Source organism: Gallus gallus, chromosome 4 (genome assembly GCF_016699485.2).
Source record: "Gallus gallus isolate bGalGal1 chromosome 4, bGalGal1.mat.broiler.GRCg7b, whole genome shotgun sequence".
NCBI classification, from domain to species: Eukaryota; Metazoa; Chordata; class Aves; order Galliformes; family Phasianidae; genus Gallus; species Gallus gallus.
In genome coordinates this window covers 9080169-9104114 of record NC_052535.1, presented here as the reverse complement: position 1 = coordinate 9104114, position 23946 = coordinate 9080169, and the positions used below count along the sequence as shown (strand labels likewise).

Genomic DNA, 23946 nt, shown 5'->3' with positions numbered 1-23946 from the left:
ACCTGTCCACCATTGGCTCCTGAGCACCTCCTCCTGCCCAGCCCTGGAGCAGCCACCCAGCTCCGGGCACTGGGTAGCACTCTTGGAGCTGCATGACCTGAAATGCTGAGCTTAATTAACTCAACACCACCATAATTTAGAAAATGGAGAATAGCAACAAGTCAGCAGCATATGTACCAGATTCAGTTGGGTGCGTTTAAGCTCTGAAGAGCTGAATGGATTGAGGTGGTTCTAGCAGAAAAGAAACAGCAAAAAACACACACCAAAAAAGCAGCATTTCTATGACGTGCAGCCAGAGATGAGACAAAAATAGAACGAGAAGGCCTACCTGTTCCAGCCCAGCAGGTCACGGGAAGCAGGTCTTGTCCTCCTGTAGCTCCACACAACCCAGTCCTGACCCTCCTCACCAGAGGAGCAGCCTCTGCCCTCAGGGCACCTTTTATTCATTTTCCTTTAGCTGGTGTCAGCTGGGGCTCTCCACACCCTCCTTCTCTGTAATTATCTCCTCATCTTTGAGTTAATTGCTGCTTGGCTAGCCCATCTCCTGCTTACTGCGTGAGTCAGCCTTGCACCAGGGCGCTGAGGTTACCACTCTGACCCAGGGGCTGCAAATTCACCTCCCTGGGACTGTCCTCGTACCACTGGTGGCACATCCACCAGTAATTCACTGATATCTTTATTTCTGCAAAGCATATACACAGAGCATGGCCCAACTATGATATTTTTATTCCATAATAAAACCTTGCTATATAAACCAGCTGTTCCTCCTATTAGGTGCCTGTCTATCCTTTAGGTAAATATTTCCTCTTGCTGACCTGGTGTCATGAGCTTCCCCAGTTAAGATTGGTTTGAGGAATCTATATGTGTTGATATCCCCTAGTTGCTGATGGCCTCACATTTTGACTGTAACCATGGTGCTGCTGGATTTATCATGGCTGCATGGCACAATGTGTATCTCATTATTCTTTCCTGGCAGCTTTGTATAGCTTTTATTTAGCTGTAAAAATAATTTACATTTCTTGAGCATCTGAATTAAAGATAAAATAGGACTATGACATCAAGGGCTGGAGATTTTATGCAAATTTATTTATAAAAATAAATCACATTTAGAATACAAAATTACACAAACGTCTTCTACAAATCACCCGTCCCTTTAAAAAAGTTAAATCTTTCTTTCTTAAGAACAACCCCTTAACACGTTATCCACAGAGCTGCAACAACAATGAACAGAAACGCAGCAGAAAATCCAGAGTGAAATCAGGGAACCTTGGGCTGAGGACATCAGTTACGTGACAAGGACATTTTCGCTCCTGCATCACCTGAGATTGCTACAGGCCACCAGCCCGTGGCACTCTACTTCAGTTGTTCCTCTCCTGGGATGGAATTCTGGCTCCATTAAGTCTACGGCAAACTCTTGGTTGACTTCGCCGGGGCCACAATGCTCAGCTGGAGGAGGTGAAGCTCAGGGAAGGCAGCAGCATCACAAGTCCATCTCATCACAGCCAGGCACCCCTATCGCACACGTAGCCCAACTGCACGGACCGATCCAAAAGTTGGAGTGTTCAAATGTTCTGAAATAGTGTTTCTAGGAACGCCCAGCAACTTGCACCTAATCCCAGCACACTCAAACATCAGAAAGCCCACAGTTTTTTATTGTCTTCTGGGGTTTCAGAATGGTGTAGAACACATTTTTATAAGTGGGATCTAAGTGATGGTGGTTTTCCTGACCATGAAGCTAATTGAAGTAAATAGTTTAACCACAGTTTTTATTATTTCAAAACGGTTATAAACTTTGAATACAAGCATTTCTTTCTGCTCTAACCTCAGGCTTTTCCCTTAGCCCCTTCTGGTGCTTGGTTATTTTAACGTTGTCTTCTCTTACACAAGATCTCTGCTTTATATTCATGAAAGAGAAATCAATAGCTGTTTTCTTGACTTTCCATTGAAATAATCCATATGGGGGTTCAGCTGTGATCACACTTTCAGTATGAGATCTCCTCTGCGTGGTGGCAGCAGTATGCAAACCTCAGCAGACATCTCTGCATTTCCATCATTCAGAACTCCTCGCTGCACAGTGCTATCTATCGCCATTGCACTTCACACAAAAAAAGGTCAGAGAATTGTTTCCTAAAGAGAAAACAAAAAGGATTAAAATATGAACTGTCAGTAGGAGTGCAGCAAACCCCGCAGGTTTCCATTGCACAGATGTGCTCCCGCAAAGATGGGCGAACGGCGCAGCCCGGCTGACACGGTGCAGGCAGGAGGCACAGCAGCACTGCCTCGTGCAGCCTTCCTGCCTGCCTTGCTGTGCATCTCCTTTCAGCACAGGCATGAAAGCATGGCTGCTGGTTTGGGGACCTCCTGTCACGGCCCTGTCAGCACAGATGTGCAGGAGTTGCCTGGCGCGGGGCTCTGCTGAAGGCCGAATGCTGCAGGCAATGCCGCGCTCCTCCTTTAGCTCTGCTCCCACGCAGAGGCCAAATACAGCTCCTGAATCAAAAGCGACACGGGAGATGACTTCCCCTGCAGTCAGAAAGCAGCTCTGCGGGGGGTTGGCCATGCTGAACCTGTGTCATCCATGCCACCCAAATTTCTGAGCCTCTGCCCATTGTGCGAGCTCTGAAAGCATGACGCTGCACTGTGATCTTGCAGAGCACCTGCAGCCAGCTGTCCTCTCAGAAACACTACAATGGCTATTTAAGTATTTCACACTGTCATGCAGCTTAACTTGACCAGTGCAATTGGTTACATCAAGCTGAAACCAGCAAACAGCATTAGCTGTCTTCATTTACCCATGCAATGATTTTGGATGCTGTGCTCCCCACCAGAAGACCTGTGGGGTTCTGTCATTGTTAGAGAGAGACTTTGGTTTGATAGGAAAAACCCAGCTCACCCCACAACTGTTATCACACTGCTGTTCTTACTGAGGTCTCTTCACTTGCTTCTAAAAAAGGGGACCTCAGGAGCACAGCTGTTGGTAGACGGGAGCAGAAGGAATACACTTTACCAGCTGGTTGAGACCTTTCCTGGTCAGTTCTTGTCTCATCAGCACACATGGGAGTGCTGTGGGCAGAATTTTGCGTCCCATTGGTGTTGGCATCTGCAACATTCTGTGCATGGGGCAGGAGAGTGATGCTCAGCTTCACGTGCAGGCTGCTGCTGGACCAAACGCGTTCATCAGGGCATCCAAACTACGGAGGGGAGATGAAGAAATGGAGATGGGGAAAAAAAAAAAAAGAAAAAAAAAAAAGGAAGATGTATGAATTAGAAATGTCATAATTAAGAAGAGCTAAGTTAACTGGAGACTGATTTAACGAACACAGAGTAGTTTGACATCTCAGGAGGGAGTAATACCACGACAACCTCAGGCAGGGCTCCAGGCCTCAGCCAGCACGGAGCTGATGTGCTGAATCCCACTGCAGACAATCGGATTCCAGCACATGTTTAAGTATGGGGCCAGGGAGGGACGGTTTGTGAGAGCTCCGTGAAAGCCCAACCTTCCATTCTCCCAAACCATATGGGTTTGACTTCCCATATGGAGTGACAAAATAAAAATATATTCTAAAAATAGCTTTCAAAAATGCAGTGGCTGAAGGCTGCTTCCTGCGCTACAATTTGATTAGTCTTGTGTTTTATTTCTTCAGCAGTGATTCCAATTTATCTCTGATTTGGAGCTTGAAAAGCTGCTTTTATAGTTATAGGCAGAGGAGAAAGAGGCATCCAGGAAGCAAATATAGAGAGCTCTTCTGGCTTTATAGGAGCTGCAGGAACAAGCAAACTGATTTTAGAGCAGCAAAAAAACAAAGTGATACTGGGAGATGATCTATCTTTGCAGTCTGTATTTAACTTCCCTGTCAGCCTCTCCGCCAGCGTGGAACATTACATATTCTGTGCAGCTACAAAGCAACCTGAAGGAGCCAAAATTTGTCAGGGAAGAAATCCCCCGGGTGGGAAGGAGCAGTGCCAGCACTGCCTGGCAGCAAACCTGGCCGCCGCAGCCACTGCACCCTGTGCTGCCTGGTGGCATCTGATGCAGAGGAGCTGGCAATGCAGGCGGAAAGTGGCTAAAGGTACAAGCAGCCCCATGGGGGCTCTGCTGTAATGAGCCTTCTTAAAAATCATACCCTTAAAAAAAAACAAAAAAAAAATGGAAGTCTGAAATTAGATGCCAAAAAGCTTTAATCCTCTTCAGCTAAGTCTGGGAGCAAACCACCTGTGGGCTCCTTTGGGTCCACCGCTCTCCGGTTCTCACCCAAAGACTCAAAACACGAGTTCCATTGCTGGGCTTAGCAAGGGGTATGTTCTCCCCATTGGTGTGGGAGGACAACTGGCCTAGCATTACTAGGCCTTGTTTTTCCAGCATTATCATTTTCCCACATTCCATCTGCATCCTCTTCCCCCTCTTCCTCCTCCGCCTCCTCCTCCTCCATGTCCCACTGCAGCTCCTATGGCTGCTGTCCCCATCTGCAGCACCAGCGGCCGTGGCACTTCCAAATAAAGTCTGTTGTTCTTTTTCTCACTCCAGATTATTAAAGCTCTAAGAATGCCTTTTTGCTGTCTTAGCAAGAGCTCTACATTTACCCTTAAAGGAGATGTTTATAACATCTAAGCAATGTTAAAGCCCAAAGAAGGAAAATAAAGGAATATCCAGAATGGGAAGAAGCTGAGCTGTAAAAGGATTAGAAACCAGTTTTCTTCAAACATTTTGTAGGGAAAAAAAAAAACCCCAACCACAAAACACACCACTTTGGAAACAATTATTTACAAAGTTCAAAGTATTTGACACTGTTTGCTTTGGTACGATAAGGGGCAACAACATCCCTAATCACAGGGGCTTACCCAAACTACTTCTGACAGCAGAAGTAATTTCACCAGAAGTATATTTCTTCTAGGAAGGATACTTTGCTTGCTTAAAAATCATTCTTACATTGCTGATAAGTCTCTTACCAGTAGATTATAAGTGCCTCTTAAGTCAGGAATATGTTCCATGCCCTGAGCGCAGCCAGCAGCCCTTCTCTGAATAAATGCTATTGAAGTCGGTGCGAATTTTGCCTGAGGAGGTTCACTGCAGGTGTTTGGTTCTGTGTGCGTAACGTGCCTCGATACAGAAACTCCTACTCACTATTGTACAGTGCCAGTCTTCAGAACCATGATGCAGTGCTATTCTGACCTTTTCACCTTCCTTGCGTGTAGAAATGAGGGACACTCAAGGTAAAAGCTGGTTGGGCTCCGAGCACCTGAATGAGCTGCAGGTGTCTCTGCTTACTGCAGGGGAGTTGGAGTGATGGCTTTTAAGGGTCACTTCCAACTCAAACGATTCTATGATTTTCAGTACTTCATGACCAGGGAGCAGAGGTCCCTGCTGCACAGGATGGGTAAGGCCACTGACCTGAGTTCTTGGGACAGCGGAGGGCACATTTCTATTAGAAACATCCTAAACCTGCTGAGCCAGGTAAGTGTTTAGGACAATAGGAGGTTGGAAGAATTTACCTTCAGTAAAGAGGCGATGGAATAGGTCTGATGGCACTGGGAAGGGTGAGGGGAGAGAAAATGATGTGAGAGCCTGCGAGAAATACAGCCTGTGTGGAACAAGAAGATGCGTGCAAGGAGATTGGTGCCAGTAGACCTAAGCAGATGTGGATTTAGCAGAAAAAGTGGGAGGCGGGGAGCCTGGGCCAGCCTTCAGCATGCCCCCACGAGGTGCAGCTGAGATGCACAGCCTTTATTCCACATCTGGATCAAAGCCAGGGCACTCCTGGGAGCAGCTTCTGCCGCTCACCGGAGGCAAACACGGCTGCTCTGTGCTGCAGGGTGCATCAGAGACAACTTGTCTCAGAATGCTTCCTGGAAACCAGCGCCCTATCTTAATTCTATCACAGAGATGCTCACTTGTGCATAATAATAGCAATAATAATAATAATAATAATAATAATAATAATAATAATGAAAGAGGACCAGCTTCTAGATGCTGTTGTTCTGCACAGCTCAGGATGAGATGTAATGTAGGATGAGAGGCAGTGCCCTCAAGTTGCAATGGGGGAGGTGCAGGTTGGATATTAGGAAAAATTTCTTCTCCAAAAGAGTGGTGAGGCATTGAAATGGGCTGCCCAGGGAGGTGGGGGAGTCACCATCCCTGGAGGTGAAAATGGAGATGTGGCACTGAGGAACACGGTTATGGGCATGGTGGGGATGAGCTGACAGCTGGACTCAATGAGCTCAGAGGTCTTTTCCAACCTTAATGATTCCGTGAATCTGATTTGTGCATGGGTGGGTCACAGAAGAGCGGAGATTGGAGGTGCATACGGCCAGTCAGGCTATTGTGAAGCATCTGACAAATGTACAGATCTAACTCCCGCACCTTGAACAGAGGCTAAGGAAGTTCTTAAATCAAACCAGCTATTTTACTTCCTCGCTGTCCTCAATGTTTTGTTGCAAAGGCTTTGTGGCAACTCATGTCAAAGACCCAAGTAAATGTTTTCTTGAGCTGTGTAGAAGATGATGTCAGGCAGTGATGGAAGTGAAATACTGACTTGGTACAACTGTTTGTGCCTCAGATAGAATTGACTCATTTTGTGAGATTATAGAAAATGTATTCCGTGATTATATATGCCCCTAGAGGCCTTCTGGAGGTGAGATTATGCATCTCACAGTGTTATTCTATCAGAAAAAAAATGGACTAAGTAAATAAAAAATCTGCAGGGTGTGACTTCATCATGCACTGTTGACATCTGCTTATATGATTTAAAGGACGTTACTATGAATACCATACTCGCTAATGTAAATGATGAAGAAATCGTAGGTCAATCATATAATAATAAATATTAGCATAGGTTTCCCAAGGCCAGAAATGGCTGAAATGGTAATTGGGACTACGATTTTACTCTTGAATTATGTGATACTGAAAACGCTTTGGTCGCTGCCGCTTTCCTGGAACCGCTCCATTAAGGCCAGACAGATGCACTGTCCAACCTTTCTTATTCCAAGAAGTAAAGTCACTTTTCCATAGGGATGATTTTCCTCTCACCATCCCACCCTGCATGAAGCTGGGATGTTGGGGATGCAGAGCTGCACGCCCCGATCCCATCCATTTGCTGCTCTGGGCTTGAGGCAGGCATCCAACTCTGTCCTCAACAGCGAACTCTTCCCGCTTAAACACCCAAACAAAGCGCTCTCAAAGTGCATTAATGCAATAGCCACTATGTTAACTTCGATGAAAGACTGGTCTGAGCAGTACAGTTTGAATTGACAAAACACCTGAAACTCACGGCGCTATTTATGACACCACTGAATTAGCGTGGACATACAGCCGACACAAAACGCCGTGGCTGCAGCTTTAGCGTAATTCATTTAGCAATTGTCTGGAAACACCTTGAGCTGCAGAGCGTGGCCCCCCAGAGGTGTTCTTGCTCCCCAAAGCCCAGAGTAAAGCCAAAGGCTCAGCCGCAGGTGGGAGCGGCTGGTTGGAAGCGATGCTGCCTGGAGCCCTGTGGGCAGGCAGGGACCTCCCCTCTGCTGCCAAAAATCTGTGCCTGCCAACATTTGGCTGCTCAGTGGGTGAGGGCTCAGGGTTGAAGCCCTCACAGTCCTCCTTCACCTTCCCAGCATCCCCAGCCCTCCCCACCTGAGGCCATGTGAGTTTGTCCCAGAGAGGCCTGAAAGCCAGAAGCTGCTACAAGAAAATATTTTAAGTAATAGCAGTTGTTGGGCAATTACTGTATTACCTGGGGATTCCTGCCAGGCACTGCACATGGTGGGATGTGGAAATGATGCTAAATCATATTTTACGGGGGAAAAATAAAAATACAACGCAATCCCGTAATGCTATCTGAGCATTGCTGTGCTGTGTTCCTCTAATGCCTGCAACTCCTTAATGACAGTTCTCATAGCAGTCGTGTTCTAGCTGCTGTCTGATGCCGAAACACTCTGTAGAAAGAAATTCGGATACTCTGTATTTGAGAGCAGTTACAAGAAAGTCTAAAATTAGGTCATAAATTATATAACCTTGCAAGGAAACAAGAAATTTAATGACTATGCCAAACCAGAGATAAAAGCCGAGGAAGGAAATAGCATCTTCCTCATTAAATATTAAGGATCAGATCCTTCAAACATTTTCCAGTGATGAACTCTGTGGGAGTTTGGCATCTGTATTTCTGTGTATTCTATAGAAGATGCTTATACATCATATACAAGTGCTAAATGTGATTTATGGGGCATACGCACAGGAAGTGTATTTATAATGCATAAATATATTCCATCAAGAGCAGGGAAGGTGATCAGTGACAGTTCTTTAAGAGGTTCAATCAGATACCGCGGTGGCTTATTTCTAGTGCTGCTCCAAAGGGGTTTTTAATTACGAGGAGCAGGTAGGGGCATTCCTTTCTGGTGCTGACGGAGGCAGCAGATAGCACAGATGCGGAGATGAGCCCGGTGCCTTCTCAGTGGGATTCAAGAAGTGCTGTACAAGAACAAAGATTACTGGCTTCTAACAGAGGATTTGAGAATTCCCTGCGACGCTTGATTCCCTCCTTCATTTTCGACAGTGCCATTAGTCCTTTTTCCAGCCTCACACAAGATTTGATCTATTTAAAACGACACAAGGGTGAGACCTCACACACATTCCCCTAGATGTCCTACATGATTCCCCCGGACCAGCGGTCCATGCTGATGCCCTGAGTGCGTTCATGAGACGAGGTAAGGATGTCTGATACAAAACGCACTCCCGACCTCGCCGTTGTCAGAGTCCCTCTGATAACCACGTCCATTTTTTCAGATTTGAGTCATTTGTGGATTGACTCTATAATCCTCGTTCTGAAGCCTTGGAAAACTGCTGTTGATGCCCTTGGCAAATTCTTATCCTAAAAAAGCATGAAAAAGAGTACCAAGTAATTTCAATTCCATAAAATATATTAAGTGCATCGCACAGGTATGTAAATGGGAAACTCCATAACTGTAATTTGCCCATTTAGAGCCTGATCTAAAGGCTATAAAAGTTAATTTGAAATCTTTTCATTGATTTTAATGGGCTTTAGATCGGGCCCGTATTATTCACCATGTATCATGTTTGTTTCAGTGCGGGAGTGCATTTATCTGAAACACGAATGTTGTGGATTACAGCTCATGCTCGTTGTCCAAAGGCAAACGTTGAGAAATTTATTGAGTTGGTTACACACATAAAATCTAACACGCAAAGAAAAGTCCCAAATAATGATTATGCTTTTTAAAAGTGAGATGAAAAATGAGGAGGCCTTCTTTTCATTATGTACTAATGCAATATAAATGTATTTTAAGCATCATGAAATCCAAATGGAATTTCTCACAATTTCTCTTTCCCGACTGCAGCAGTTCGACAAAAAAAAAATTACATGTAAATGATTCAAAACCTCTTGAAGAAACAGCATTTTTTTTTTCTAATTTGAGCAGGAGAAAAAAGTGTTTCAACCCAAGCTCAGCAAGGGATAACAGCATTACAGTCACTGCACGGAGAATTTAGGCACTCATAATTCTAAATCCTTCTGAAACGCTTTATTGCTATAAGGTGGCTAATACCAGCCTCTACACAACAGGGCTCCCATAGCATTAACCATGAGAGATAGGCTTCCAGAAAGAAACTATAGCAAAGTAATTGTAAATCTCTAATGATGCATAAAACCAAGCTGAATTGGTCCTGAATTCTCAGCATAAAAGAAATGAACCATCAGAAGAACCAATTCTGGTGGCAGTATAACATACCCCAGTGTGGAAACTGTTTATGGTGTTTGCTGCAGTGGAAATATTCCTACTAATATGCAAGCAATACAAATTCATTAAGAAAGCCCGAATGATGCAAGTTCTCACAATACCGTGTGCGACATTAAAAACAAATCATTAGCCAAAAGAAAACCTCATCTGTACCAGAACAATTCACTGTCTTCTTTTTCAGTCAGACACTATTCTGTATGATGAATTCCATGAGTTTTGGATGTTTTTAAGCCAACGTTGCAAGACTTTCAGATTGATATGTACTTCGTGGCAGGCATTGCTCTGCAAAGCTGTGCCAGCTGTGTTGGGGTCCCCAGGAGTGGCCCCCATTTGTGTGGTGCCATGACATGTGTTGGTGGGACCTAGGGAAGCTCAGAGCCTCACATTTCCTTATCTGGTTTAAGCAAATCCCACTGGATAAGCATCCAATAAAATATTTAAATCCGTAATTAATTATACCATTTAATTAATTAATGATGCAATCTACAAACTGTAACAGTCAACCCAGCTTATTCCAGAAACCCCAGTGCACCAACCTGGACCTTCACCCATTAATCTATCACTGTCCAGAGGCACCATGCTCCAGAAGCAGACCGGATTGATTATCCTAGAGACCAGAAATCACATACTGGTGCACAAATCAGGCACAGCACACACAGAGGTTATGCACATCTCCCTTGCAGGAGCTGCAGCGTGGCCAGAAGCAAGACTTCTTTTGGGGGTGAGGAGCCTGCTTCACTTTGGTGTCTGGGAGATTTCAGGCTTTTTTTGGAGGCTGCCAAGAGGTATTGTATGGGATGATGCTTTGCTAGCGCCAGGGCATCTGTCCACTGAAAAGTAGATTGACGAGGCTGGAACTGTTGTTTTCATTTGCTATATCATTTCACAACTCTAAGAGCCAGACATCTGAAAGCTAGGAGACATCATCGCACCGTGTCAAAATCAGCGAAGGCACAGATTTGAAATCTGCATGCGTGGACAAAAATAGGGCGTATCTGAAATTAATTAAAATTTCTAGGCACTACCCAGAGAACAGTATTTAGCCCTAATAAGCGTGCATCAATGTATATCATATTTAGTGCATGCTTTTTAGTGAAGCTGAAGTTTTCAAGTCTTGCATGTATGACTCGAAGGCTTAGCAATGAATTTTCTTTCTTTCTTTCTTTTTTTTAAGGCATTTCAAAGAATTCTCTTATTAAAAATAAAAAGTAAATGTTTTAAATGATCTGAAGTCACACCTACATGAAATGAATTGCAAGTGGCCCACTGGGGCTTTCTACAGTTGCTGTTGCAACTCTCTGTATCACATACTGTATGCACATTGTAAGGCATACCATAACTAGGTACATGGATTACTGCCTTATCCGTAATCCTCGTGGAAATTATGGGAAGAAAAGGTAAACAGATTTGTGAGAGAGCTGAGAAAATAGCATTGGTCTAACTCTTGTCCTAGTGCAGTTAATGAAAATTTCAACACAGATAGCAGTAGAAAAAGTCAGAATAAATGTAAAACCTGAAGAAATTAAGTTTCTCTAATTAACATCATCCTTATATATATACACAAAAATAGAGAAATGGGAAAAAAGACTGCTGAGAGAGGAGAAAAAGCCTGCAGGCACAAGACAGAACTGAATTGGTTCATGATGTTACAAATGCCTTTCACACTGGCAAGGTGGTGGCACCTGGTGCGTGTTTGTTTTCTGCTCGTGAGTGAAGGGTCTCCCTGAAAGGAGTTTTTATGGCTGTTCACTTTGGAGAAAAATGTCCAAACAATGTGACTCGTGGCCCTAAGACTTCACACCATCAGCGCTGTCCCAGATACTCTGTTTGACACCTCTATATTCAAACGTACCTCCACTTTTTTAAGTGAAATCAGACCAATGCTAATTAAATTTAAACAAGAAACTAAAGTGAGATGAATGGTTTATAGGTGCTTCATGCTTTCCTACATTGATTAATAGATAAAGAATTCATACCTCCGCCAAATTAGTTGGCAAACCCTACAGCAATTTATTGCTTGTGCATGATGGTCTGTAAGCACAGTTCATCCCAGTAGGCTCTCTCCAAATACATTTTGTGCGGGTTGGCTGCACCCAGGTATTTACATTCCACACACCTTGTCCTCGTAGAAAGTTCCTCAATAAGGTTTTCACTTTAAATCAAAGCAGCAGTGATTATTCTTGTGCAAAATGCCATTATTTGTCAATGTGGGCAGTTGTATTAGATTGTGCTGTTTCTTGGTGACCAAAGAATGGCTCTGTTTTCCCTTTTGTTTTCCCTTATGGTGTCCTGCATATTACTCTGCTCTATATATGAAAGAAATTTAATTTGCTGCTCACTTATGGTGTTATTTTGCCAGAAGCATGCATTTGTCACTTAAAAATTGTGCTCTTTAATCCCAAACTAATCCAGAACATGCCTACCTCCTTCTAAAGCACGGCATTACAAGGAGAAGGAGCCCCATGAACGTGGATCAGCCAAAAGTTTCTCCCAGGCTGAAGCCACCCAGAGATGGGTTTGAACTTTTGCAGTTCGGACTGAGATTATTTTTATGGAGGTTATTTTTAGAGTGACATAGATCGGGTTAGGGGATGAGCCAGAATCTGGTAAGAGATGTTAATAGTTTAATCTGACTCAGCAATTACTTCACAGATCAGATTTTCCAAGGGCAACCTAGACCTTGAGACGGATATTCCTGTGTTAGTTAAATGGAAATCAATAAATTCATTCAGAAAAACATAATTTCATTTTGCTTCTAAACCAGAAATTGAGATACATGCGTTTCACCCCTACTGCTCCTCCCAGACTTAAATATATCCTGTGTTATATAAGTAATCATTTTGAACCTACTCTAGGACACAGCCAGAGACATGACTCCAATAACACATTATCAGTAAAACAAAGCAAAACAGTTTCACGTCCCTGCTGAGTTTGTGTATACACTCTTAAATGAGCAGATTCTCTCATTATTCACTCTGATCTGGTCATTGTGTGCTCAGTCACAGCTGTCACAACAGGTGCCCAAGTGTTCCCTCTCTTCGTGGCACTGCGTTTTCTTCCCAGAGTTCATCGTCACATTCCTCTGCTGTCTTTCTTTGGTGGCTTTGCCGTTCCCTCCAAGGTTATTCCCAGATTCAACTTGATAATTACTTTGAAAGCACCCGGGGCTGGCTGTCTCTGGATATAAAAATGCATCACCTTAAGCATCAGTTCTTCTTTGCTATGTGATGATCTTTGTTTCATATGAAACCAGTTTCTCCACCAATTTTGGCCGTTCTCAATTTGCCTGGACCTTTCTCCATCTCATGAAATCGCCAGTGATCATCTTTCCTAACTACAACATACAACAGTTTACTGCAGAGTGTACATGAGGACTGTGCAGCAGTTAGAGGCTGAGATCCCCACTACATTAGGTTATTTCCCTTATGCCAAACAAAAGCAGGAATCTCCAGTGACCCAAGGGTTTGCCCAACATTACATTTAACATGAACATTCTTTGAAACTAACAATTATGACCCAAAATATCAGCTCATCACTGTTGTTTCTCCCTAACATCCTTGGGCAGCAGGTTGGGGTTCCTAGAACACAGTGAGAAACCCATGCCTGCACACTGACACACTGCTCACTGGGGTCTTCAATTGCTGAAAATCCTATGGGCTCCAAAATTACCAGCAACGTGCTACTGTGTACTAACATCTAATACAACCTCACAACAAACATTTTTAGTTCAGTAACAAGTGTTTGCTTAGCTTGAAGAAAGTCTCTTTTGATATTAAAGTACCTTCAAATAAAGAGACAAATTTATATGTTTTGTTGGCTTTTTTGTTGTTGTTGTTGTTTTTAATTATTATTATTTTCAAGCTATATGTTGTAGGTTGAGAGCAAAATATACACAATTTGACCAGTTTAGGATCTGATTTCCAAAGAGCTGTAATCCATCAGTCCCACTGAATTGCAAGGGCTACTGAGGGAGAGACTAGCCTGAAAGCCAACTATGTAACCTATATCAATCCCTTGAAGCACTGAAAAGACTGGGACAAAATGCTAAGGCAAAAGCTTTCTACAATTTCTCTTCAATAAAATTACACAGGAGCAAGGAAAATATCCAGCTTTTGATCCACAGAACAAATAGATTCAATGCAGTACTAATACCATTCAGTTTGTTTTCTCCCTGAAAATCCACAGTACGGGGTTGAGACATGCATTTATATCTCAGGTTTCATCCATTTGGGACTGAAATCTCTTTTTCCAGCATACCCTCACAGTACTGCCTTCCGTGCCCTACAGCACAGCATAACCTCCCTACAGCAATTACAACTGCTTACAGTTGAGAACAAAGTATTGCAGAAATCCTTCATGCGTCTGCACCACTTTTAATGCAATTTATCAGCTGACAAGCAAAAGCAGAGGCAGTATCATATATCCATTCACATTTCTGTTGGTCACCTACAGTTTGAAGAATTTATCCTCTACATTATCTTCACAGCTCTTTGGGAATATTAATTAACACGTTGCACTGAAATTACTTAAATTCTTGCTGCTTTAAAACTGAGCAGAGAATTCATTCCTCTCTTTCTTGTTCCCCCCATTTTTCCCAGATTACTTTAAAAGCAAAGTAATTATAGCTGATGTGTTCTTCGGGGAGGTGGGGGGTTATTCCCTTCTCTTTGCAGCAGTACCAGTTTCACTATCAGCATGTCCTGGGACTGCTCACAGCTCCTTTTGGGTCAGCATCCCTGCTCTGAGCCTTCCCAGGGTGGGAAATATTCCCCCACTGTTATGGGATCACTCACTCAGCTGGAAGGGGAGCAGCAAATCTGTTTTGTGGTGGTGCAAGTCTGTCTGGCTGCAGTTATACACTGATCTCAAAGAAAACATAAACCTACAGCAGATAGAAGGAAAGGAACAGAGGTGAGCAGAGCTTCTTGGCGAGGGGAGACAATCAAATCCCAACTGAAAGGCAGTGCAAAACCCAAAGTGCAAAGAATGTAAAGGGCATGAGATGAGCCATAGCTTTTTTATTCTTTCTTTTTCTTTTTTAACTTGTTCTAATTTCTTAATTTATTGCTTTGCTTAACTTTCTTTCTCCAGAAACCATTGGACAGAACAGGAACTGCCCCAAGGTGACATGCGTTTCTTCCCCCATTCCTCACTTCCCGAGCTGCCTGCCAGGCATTACTTACCAAAAGAGAACCGGGTTAAATCACTGCTATGTGCCAGAAAGCAGCAGTTTTGAATGGCCTCCCAGTTTTACGCTGCAATTCTATAACCGTAGAAGCTCCCTGGTCCATATTATTAACCTCTTTCTATTCAAGGATCCAGAAAAGGTGGCTATGTCAGCTGCTCAGCCTGAAGTTCAAGACCTTTACGGGTGAGGCAACATTTTAGAGCATAATAACTACACAAAATCCTTATCAAAGATTGTCACAGAGTCAGAATTACCAGTGGTTATCAGTCAATAATTGTTAGAGTAACTGATGGGTAAGCGGTAACCCTTCACATGCAATTCTTCTCTGGGAATGAGAAAAGCAGCTGGAAAGAATTCATAACAAGAACCTTGCAGAGCTCAGAGAAATGTGATTATTATTATTACATATACATATATATGTGATTATTATTATTACATATATAATAATATATGTAATAATATATATGTATATAATAATATTATATATTATTATTACAGATTATTATTTCCTGTGGATATTGATGATAAATGAACCGGATTCAGTGTGTCTAAGAAATATCACCACACTCTAAGCCAGCTGAACTCCCTGTGGCTCAAGGTAAAAACCTCTCCTGTAGCTTACAAGAACTCAGCATAAAGAAAGCACTAAATATCTAGGTCACTACAAATACAAAAGTTGAGCATTCCTCTTACATACTTCTCATTCAATTAATCTTTCCTGCGGGTCTTCAATGTAATGAGTCATTGATTGTTGCAAGGGGTGCTTTATAGGGTAAATTAGTTCATATAAGAGAAGCAGTAAGAATGGCCAAGTAGCCACATAAACAAACAAATGCAGTGTGTTGGTCACCGGGCTGAAAGTCAGCCTCAGGGGACTCCCAGAGATTTCCACTGTAATTCCTCATGACCTTACCCTGACAGTCACATTGTGAATCAGTACGGATCACAAAGGGGTTTGCACCACTAAAAACTGCTCTCTACAACTCCCTGCAAGGAGACTGTGGTGAGGTGGGGTCGGCTTCATCTCCCAGATAACAGTGATAAGATGAGAGGTGATGGCCTCAAGGTACACCAGGGGAGGTTCAGGTTGGGTACAGTGGTGATGCATTGGCACAGGCTGCCCGGGGAGGTGATGGGGTCACCATCCCTGGAAGCATACAAGAAACAGGGAGATGGGGCACTGAAGGACACGTTTGAGTGTATGGACGGTTGGACTAGATGATTTTAGCAGTCTTTTCCAATTTAATGATTCTATGGTTCTGTAAGATTTATAGTTTATGAAGATCCTAAATTCTTTGCAGTGTTGAACTGCAGAAATCCAAAGTAAATGTTGCCTGGTACATTGACCACACATGGAGTTATGGTGTGCATGCATATCTTAGCTCTTTTGATGGCTTTCAGCATTGAGAAGTGTTCCTATCATTACGAGGATGTTTACCAGCAGCAGTCTCATTTTGTCTCTGTTAACATGCCCTTTGCTGTCCACAGCCTTGGAAACTGAATTTTAGGTGTTTGCCAGAAATATGCCATGAGCATCCTAGCAAGGAACAGTAACAAACACTTCATTTGGAAGATTCATACTGCAGAGAAAAGGAATACCTATTTTACAGTGAAATATTCATAGAAATCATAATACCTCTAAGCGGGGAAAATGCTAAGTTCAAGCAATAAATTAGTCATTTATAACATGCATTCAGATCTCTCCCAAAATGTACTATTAAGTCATTTTACACTGCAGCCCCCACGGGAGCAAGAGCCACGTCTTCCACTATAGGACTGGTACAGCCAAATGTAAAGCACATTGATGGTACTCACCGAGCACTAATCATACATGATGGCCTCTCTGAGCTAACCCTGAGCCCATGGCACTGATGGCTTTGGACAGAATAACTAGCACAGCAATAAACATCCATCTGGCTATATAAAATGGAACTAGAAACAATAATATAAGCGTGCTATTTAAAAAGTAACGCAGAGTCCTTTCACTCCGTGGAGTTCTCTGGCTTCCTAAGCAAATGGACGGATTATAACAAGCCATTGTGTATTCTTTTCTGTTTGTCAGTGACCTAGTTCCAGTACTGTCTGCGATACTTGAATGAGAAACTAAAGCTTGGGGGTAGATCTTCAGCAGGAGTAACTCACCCTGCTCACTGTACAACACATCGTGGGCACAAAGCGTCTTCCAGGGAATACGCAGCACTCAGAAAGGTTCATTCCTCAGCCTGAACAAAGTGAGGAAGAAAGATGCCTTGCAACATCAGCAAACAGGTGAGTACAAACATACTTACAAGCATCAGTTTAGGAGTGACTTCGGTGACAGAAATTTGGCTGTTTGACGACTCACAAAGATTTTGAGGTGTATCTCTGTGATTAATTTTTTACCCAGGAAGTTAAGAGGGCTGATGGCATTGGGCTTTTTTCTTTGTCTGATTATTACAATTAACGTGAGTGTGGAGTGGGAGCATTCACTGGAAAAACTGCATTCTGCCCTATTATCATCTTGGTAATATATTTTTATTTTCTAGAATCGCAAACATTGCACACTGATGATCCTTGCAGTGATTTACAGATAAGGCATTTATACGTCATTTAAGTCATGGTTTATAATTTATAGGTTAGTTATTTTATTTAGTGTCAATCAAAATCAGAAGCTGTATGAAAGCTCAGAACAGGAGAAAGATTTTTCATGAAAAGCCTTAATAATCTAATGATGATATTAGAAGAGTTAGCACAGATGAACCTGCCATCTAACAGCACAGTTGTTGCTGTTCGTTTAAATAGCCCATTTCATGCTTGTTCCTAAAAAGTTAATAATTACAGTGTAGCTAAACTTACATAAATAAACGTGTCTGCACTGGATGGAACCTGAAACAGAGCTGGAGTTCTCCTTGAACGTTAAAGAGTGGATATTGAGATTTCAACCTTTCTCACTGCAGCACAAGCCATCCTTGTGGTGAAGGTGTATTTGAGCTTTTGGTCAGGTAATTCCCCTGAGACTGTTAAGGAAAGCAGCGTCCCCAACCCCATCCCAGCCATAGAAATGCCCTCGCAGAGCACTTCTGTACTGTTGCTGGTTTAGCCCAGACAACAGCATGCACAGCATCTGCACAGGAAGGCAGAAAATGAACGTGATCTCCTTTCAGGTGTCTCTCCCTGTCCCTCCTGAGCTGGAAGTCTCCCAGCGGTCCCCACAGCACAGCCACGAAATGGTGGCAGCCCTGCTAGGCAGCCACGTGCCTTCTTGTCTTCTGGAAGCTGGAATACATACACACCTCTCTAATTACACACTTTTATTTACACGTACTTTCCTGTATTTGTCATTGAGATCTTATCAAAATGCCAACAAAGTTTTCCTCCCTTCCGTGGCTTGCAGCACACACCAGACAGAGTTGGCCAGCTGCCCACTAGCATTGGTTTGCCTGTCAAGCAGCAATATTGTCCTCACACAGAGGTTAATCTGGGGGAACCAACCAATGTAACATCCCACAGCTCAGCACGGACCACGCCTCTTGACAGACTGTGAGCAGAGCCTGGGACAAAGCAGGGCACCCTGACTCCTGGGGATGGCGGAAACCCAGCACTGCTTTGTCCCCCACCCACTGCCATGGTGGTTGAATACCAACTGCTTACTGCCTCCTTCATACCTGGGAGACCTCTGCCAGCTGTTGATTAATGCATTTTCATGGTAAAGGGATGCTGTCAGAACAACACGGGACTCCAGGTCAGATGATCTCAGCCCCTCAGAGGAAGTGTAGGGGAATGAGTCATCCTGCATGGAGAAGCTCAGGTTCTCTGAAAGAAAATATCCCTCTTACAAGGATAGAAAACACCTCTCACACCTGCCCCTTCCAGCCTTTGTACTGCCTAGAACACACTGTTGTTGCTTTCCTGCAGAAAGGAGCATTCCGTCCCATATGATTTGGAAATATCACTTGCCTTCCTCCCTACAGATGGCAAATTCTTTGGTTTCTGCCACCGCTAAACATACAAATAAATCATCAAGATATGATCTGCTAACATATTCAAAATGATGTTTGGTCTCAATTTTTTTTTCTAGCATCAAACATCAATTTCATTTCATAATGAATACGTTTCATCTCATAACATTTCATTTTTCATACATTTAGCAAAATTGCTTAACTGATACGTTGTTTTTTTTTCCCCCAAAACAGCTTTATTTCTACCCTACAAACACGCAAATCTAAGACTCATACACTTACATAACATACAGAATTCCCTACTGTCAGTTCAATACCTCAACCATAAAATATTCATCATCTCTACGTTTTTGTTGGTTGTTTTCATTTTTTTTTTTTTTTTTTTAAGAAAATGAACTTGGTATCCCAGCTCTTTAACATAAGTCCTGTTAAGATACATGGACAAAATGTTGCTGACCTCTCCTTGCAGCTGTTTCCGCTTCCACATGCCCACTTCCACCTCCACTCCCCACTTGCTGCAGCCGTATCGGCGCTGGTGAGACACATCCCGTGCTCACTGCACAGCTTAATGCCCTCTGCAACTCCTATCTGAGCAGTTGTTAGCTGGAGACAAGAAGACTTATTTCTATTCATTCCCCGCATAATCCACCTTATGAATTCACACCTCACCTATCTGTGCATTCAAGGACCCAGAAATACAAAATATTTCCTACTGTGTTTTAAACCCACATCCTCCTGGATACAAGATAAGAGCTTAATAGCTTTGACACTGCACTGTTTTCATATTCATGCATAAGTTATGGATATAGCAACAGATCAGCACTTCTTTGTGCTTCTCATTGGCTCTGCTTCGCTGCCTTAAACTGTCTGAGTCAAGGCCACGTTTTAATGCCATAGACGCTCTATTCAAATACCAGTATGACCACATTTTAAAAGCCACCCTGTACCACTTCATTGCCGCAGATGTCCTTTACATCTGGCAAGGGCCGTTTCTCTGCATGTCAACAGTAATTCAGTTTAACAGCTGTCTCTTTTGACAAGCTTAGTGTCAGACTCTGAAATGACAGGGTGACAGTTTTCCTTTTCTTTAACAGAACATAGTGCAAATTAACCGTTTGAATGCAGGATCGCTAAACGCCTCCGGAATACAGTTTTCAGAGCAAACTGAACAGGATTTAGGAATTGGTGGTATCAGGACCAAAGCTGAAAATCAATTGGGTTTGCAAAACTGAGGCGCTTCTCCCACCACTGAGACCTGTACCTGAAATCTAAGCAGTCAAAGCCCAGAAAACCTTAAACTGAGGTGAGATAGACATTGGAGGTAAACACTGGGAATTTGCAAACTGGTTTGATAAGCACTTTTCTTGCATTGCGTGAATACACAGGAGAATTTGCTGTATATTTAGTTAAAGTGCTTGTTAATAGAGCAGCTAATGGTGTCGTATCAGCTTTCAAATGGCACTCGGCACACACATCGTTCTCCACAAATGCCACACGTACAAAGCACCTCTCAGCATCATTTCCCCAGGACTAAAACTATGCCCAAGATAATTCTGCACATCTGAATGACCAAAATCTTTAGCACAAAATCCAGCTCTTGGACAGGAACAAAGTGCCACCACCATTTCTGCATGACTGACAAACGCTACACAGGCCTTGCTGTAATCTGGTGCAAGAGCGAACTTTATGGGTCTGGCTGCATTAGGCTGGCATGAAAAAAATATACAAAAACAACGCTACACTTAAACTGCAGATCGATGCAAGTTGTATGGCAAAGCTACTTTGCTGTGCTGATGTTCTACCCCAGCTGCCACAGAGAGGATGAACAAAACATCCCTGCCTGAGCAAAATGCATGCCCTGTTCCCATCCTCGAAACCAATGGCAAACCTCAAGGTGATTTCAGTGGGACCTGACTCCGGCTCTCACAGTTTATGCTATTATAAAGAACTATGAAGACATTTCTGCTGTTTGTTCCTAGGTCAGCTCTTACATCTAAAGCACTACAAAAACTCCGGGCTGAAAGGGTGATATGGAGAGCTTCACATTTAAACACCTTTAATAAATGCGTTTGTTTTCTTATTTTGATGTGGCAGCAAGTACTTCTGTGTGTCACCCATTGCCATAACATCTGGGCATCTCATAACATTCAGAAACAGTCACGTTCAGATGCCTGCTACCATCTCTACAAGGCATACAAATTTGTATGAGCTGAAATGGGAACTTCTCCTGAATTATTTGATCACATAATACAGCCAAGCTCTTCCTCATTATCCTGCTCTTTTTATACATAAGTGGTCCAAACCAGCAAAAAAAATCACTACTTCTTCTCAGTCACTCTATAAGTCATCTCTTATAAGTATATGCTCCTTCACAGTACTTCCTTGAGCCACCAGGAATGAGACAAATCCTGGCCCCAAGGCTGCAGGAAGAGTTCTCCTCTTGCCAACCAAGACCTGGTAAAATTAGCGGCCAACCTCAGCCGAACCTGAGGTCCCCACTCTGCAGGAGCCAGCACAGACCTGATGATGGAGCTCAGCTCCCTGGTCCCTCATTTCTCACCCAACATCCTCTGGCTTTTGCTTTTCATGGCCCAGAAATTTGTACATTCATGGCCAGAGGTGAGCCCCTCCAAAGGGAACATATGGCATTTTATTAATATACCATGAAGCTAAAGTCAGCTCCAAACAGACCTTTTCAGCTCAACATCAGCTCCATGGGAGTGAGCAGGACGCTGGGTTTGGAGGGTTAGGTTGTTATTAGTATTGCACACACATCTCAGCTATACAAAGCACACAGAATTATTTATAACACTTAACCTCTCTAGAATCTATCACATGCCTGAAAAACTAATAATTCTATAACTTAAGCTAAACAGAGCACTATTCAGTTGTAAATTTTATGGCTACTATCTCCACCTCTTATGAAGTGTGAAAAGAGGCTTCGTATCTGTCAGTCTTTTCTCAGAAATGACTTTCGCTGATTACTTAAACTTTCGTTAAATAAGCTTTCCACAAGCTGTAAAAACAGAACACAGTGGGGAAAAAATTGGCTCTCTTTTAAAAGTGCTGTAAAGTCTCTTTTTGAATGAGTAATTAGAAATGTGTAAACTCTTTTATGGATATGTGAGAAGCACACACAAAAAATGTGACATTCCATGCAAGTATTTCTGTGTGCTATCAAATTTCATTGTATTTCACAGAGACCAAAACTATACAGACCCAAAATACACATACATTAGTGGACATGGGTTATTTGCCAAGAATGAATTTACATACAGTACAAGTAAAACATCCTAATTTAAATTTACGACAATGGATACTCACATTCTTAAAGAGAAATCAGAGTTGTTTGTCTTTCCACTCATATTTATACAGATTGCAAAAGCTGTTGACAGAGCATGATTTGAGCTGGGCCTTTCCAACTGCTTACTGTTATTTTTATTGCCATTGTCAGCTATCTTTTTCATATCAAGAATGGAGCTTGGATGAAGATGCTCTGATTTTTCAAAGCCATAAACAAATAAAAGGAGACGTCATGTCACACAGGAGCCGGGCACTGAGCGGGCAGTGGGGAAACATACTGCTGGCCATCATCCCCCAGAACCTCCCTAAAAAGCCTCAGTTAAACCAATACACTTTTTTGTCTTCCTTTCAAGCCATGGCTGTTCTGCCTCTTTACAGGGATGCTTTGTAAGACAGAGGCATGGTCATTTTATGGGACCATGTCCTCAGCTGGGGCTCCTCGGGCTGTAAGAATACCTTTCAGAGCCTTGCTGCATAAGATGCCTGCAATACTAGAAATATTAGATAATAAGTAGCAAAGAGCAGTGTTTGTGCTCTTTTGAAGTGGGATGCACAGATAGGACTGCATGGTGAGTCACACACCACCAAGAAATACAGAGCTCTTGGGGTGCACATTTGGGTATGTATGTGGCTGTCAGCCCAGATGAGCGCCCTCAAACCAGACTCTGCAGATGTACAACTCCTTTGCACCATCAGTGCTTCAGGGCAACCCCTCTTCCTCACCTTAAAACTCTGATGTTATTTTTGCTGAGAACATAACTTTGCCTTTGAACAGGGAGGCAAGTCTTTCAGTGTAAAAATAAGTAAAAGAAACCCATATCTTTGCAAGGGCGGATGGGTGCTACCCACCCAAAAACCCCTGCCTCCCCCATGCAGGGCAGATCAGGGCCCCATCCCCCCAGGACAGCTGAGCACGACCCCCTCAGGCTGGTGGGATGCTCTCTTGAAAAGCTGGTGGACACCATGCTGTGTACACTCACTGTGCACTATAAATAGTAATGTCTTCTATGCTGCTCTCCATGGAAAAGCCGGCAGGAGGGGAAATAGTCTCAAATCTGTGTCGTTTTCAAGCTAAAGAGAGCCAGACTCATTCTCTCCTCAGTGGGGAAGCTGTAGGTGGGGGGTATGCCCCTGTAACCCCGTGGAGGCTGGAGAGTCAGAGGAGGAAGCAGGTTCCAGCTAACAAACCTGGGGGGGAAAGAGCCGCTCCCCAGTACCAAACCCACCCCTCCAAGCACAGCATCATAATGCAGGCTTCACTAATTGTCCAGGCTCCTCGCTCCCCAAAATGGCTCAGGGCATGGGGTGCATGCCCCACGGAGCAGCTGCTCCCCAATTCTCCTTCATCTAGAAGATATCAGCACCCTTCATTTTATTTTCTCATCCCCAGGAGAGCAATTAAGTCCCCCATCTGCAAAGTCCAAGAGTGACGCTGGCAGAGCGCGGTGCCCGCACTCCTGCTCTGAGCACACTGCTGGCACAGCACTCACTGTAATGCTACACAGCCACCCACGGCACGGCTGCTAGAACAAAAGCATGCGTAAGGAAAAGGCTCCACACATCTTTAGCGTGGAGAATGTATTTAGCGCTCCCAGAAGCTATTAGATGGGGGTGATATGGGCAATTTATTGTTTTGTCAATATCTTTTATTTTGATTTAATAACTTACAAAAACTAGAGTCTATCTGCAGCGCAGCCACAACTTTTGCTATACAACCCCACTTAACTTCCAAACACTTTAACTTTCAGGTCAAATCTCTGTCACGTTGATAAATGGATC

At 43.3% G+C, this 23946-nt stretch overlaps 1 protein-coding gene across 12 annotated transcripts in view; it reads right to left on the bottom strand.

Moving 5' to 3' along the window:
- Positions 1-1065: 1065 nt before the first annotated feature.
- LOC121110641 overlaps positions 1066-23946 on the bottom strand; it is a 79457-nt gene continuing 56576 nt past the window's right edge. For 4 of the 12 annotated variants that reach the window (XR_005859485.2, XR_005859490.2, XR_005859486.2 and 1 more), the window contains 2 exons: positions 3008-3156; positions 1066-2127 (listed from right to left, as the gene is read on the bottom strand). Coding sequence is in view for 2 of the 12 variants with exons in the window: in XM_040699661.2 (XP_040555595.1) it covers positions 2078-2127; positions 3008-3156 (199 nt within the window). In the remaining 10 variants the exon portion in view is untranslated. Of the gene's footprint in view, positions 3192-23946 lie in introns of all 12 variants that reach the window. The other 8 variants (XR_005859487.2, XR_006939167.1, XM_046940746.1 and 5 more) reach the window with 3 other exon arrangements.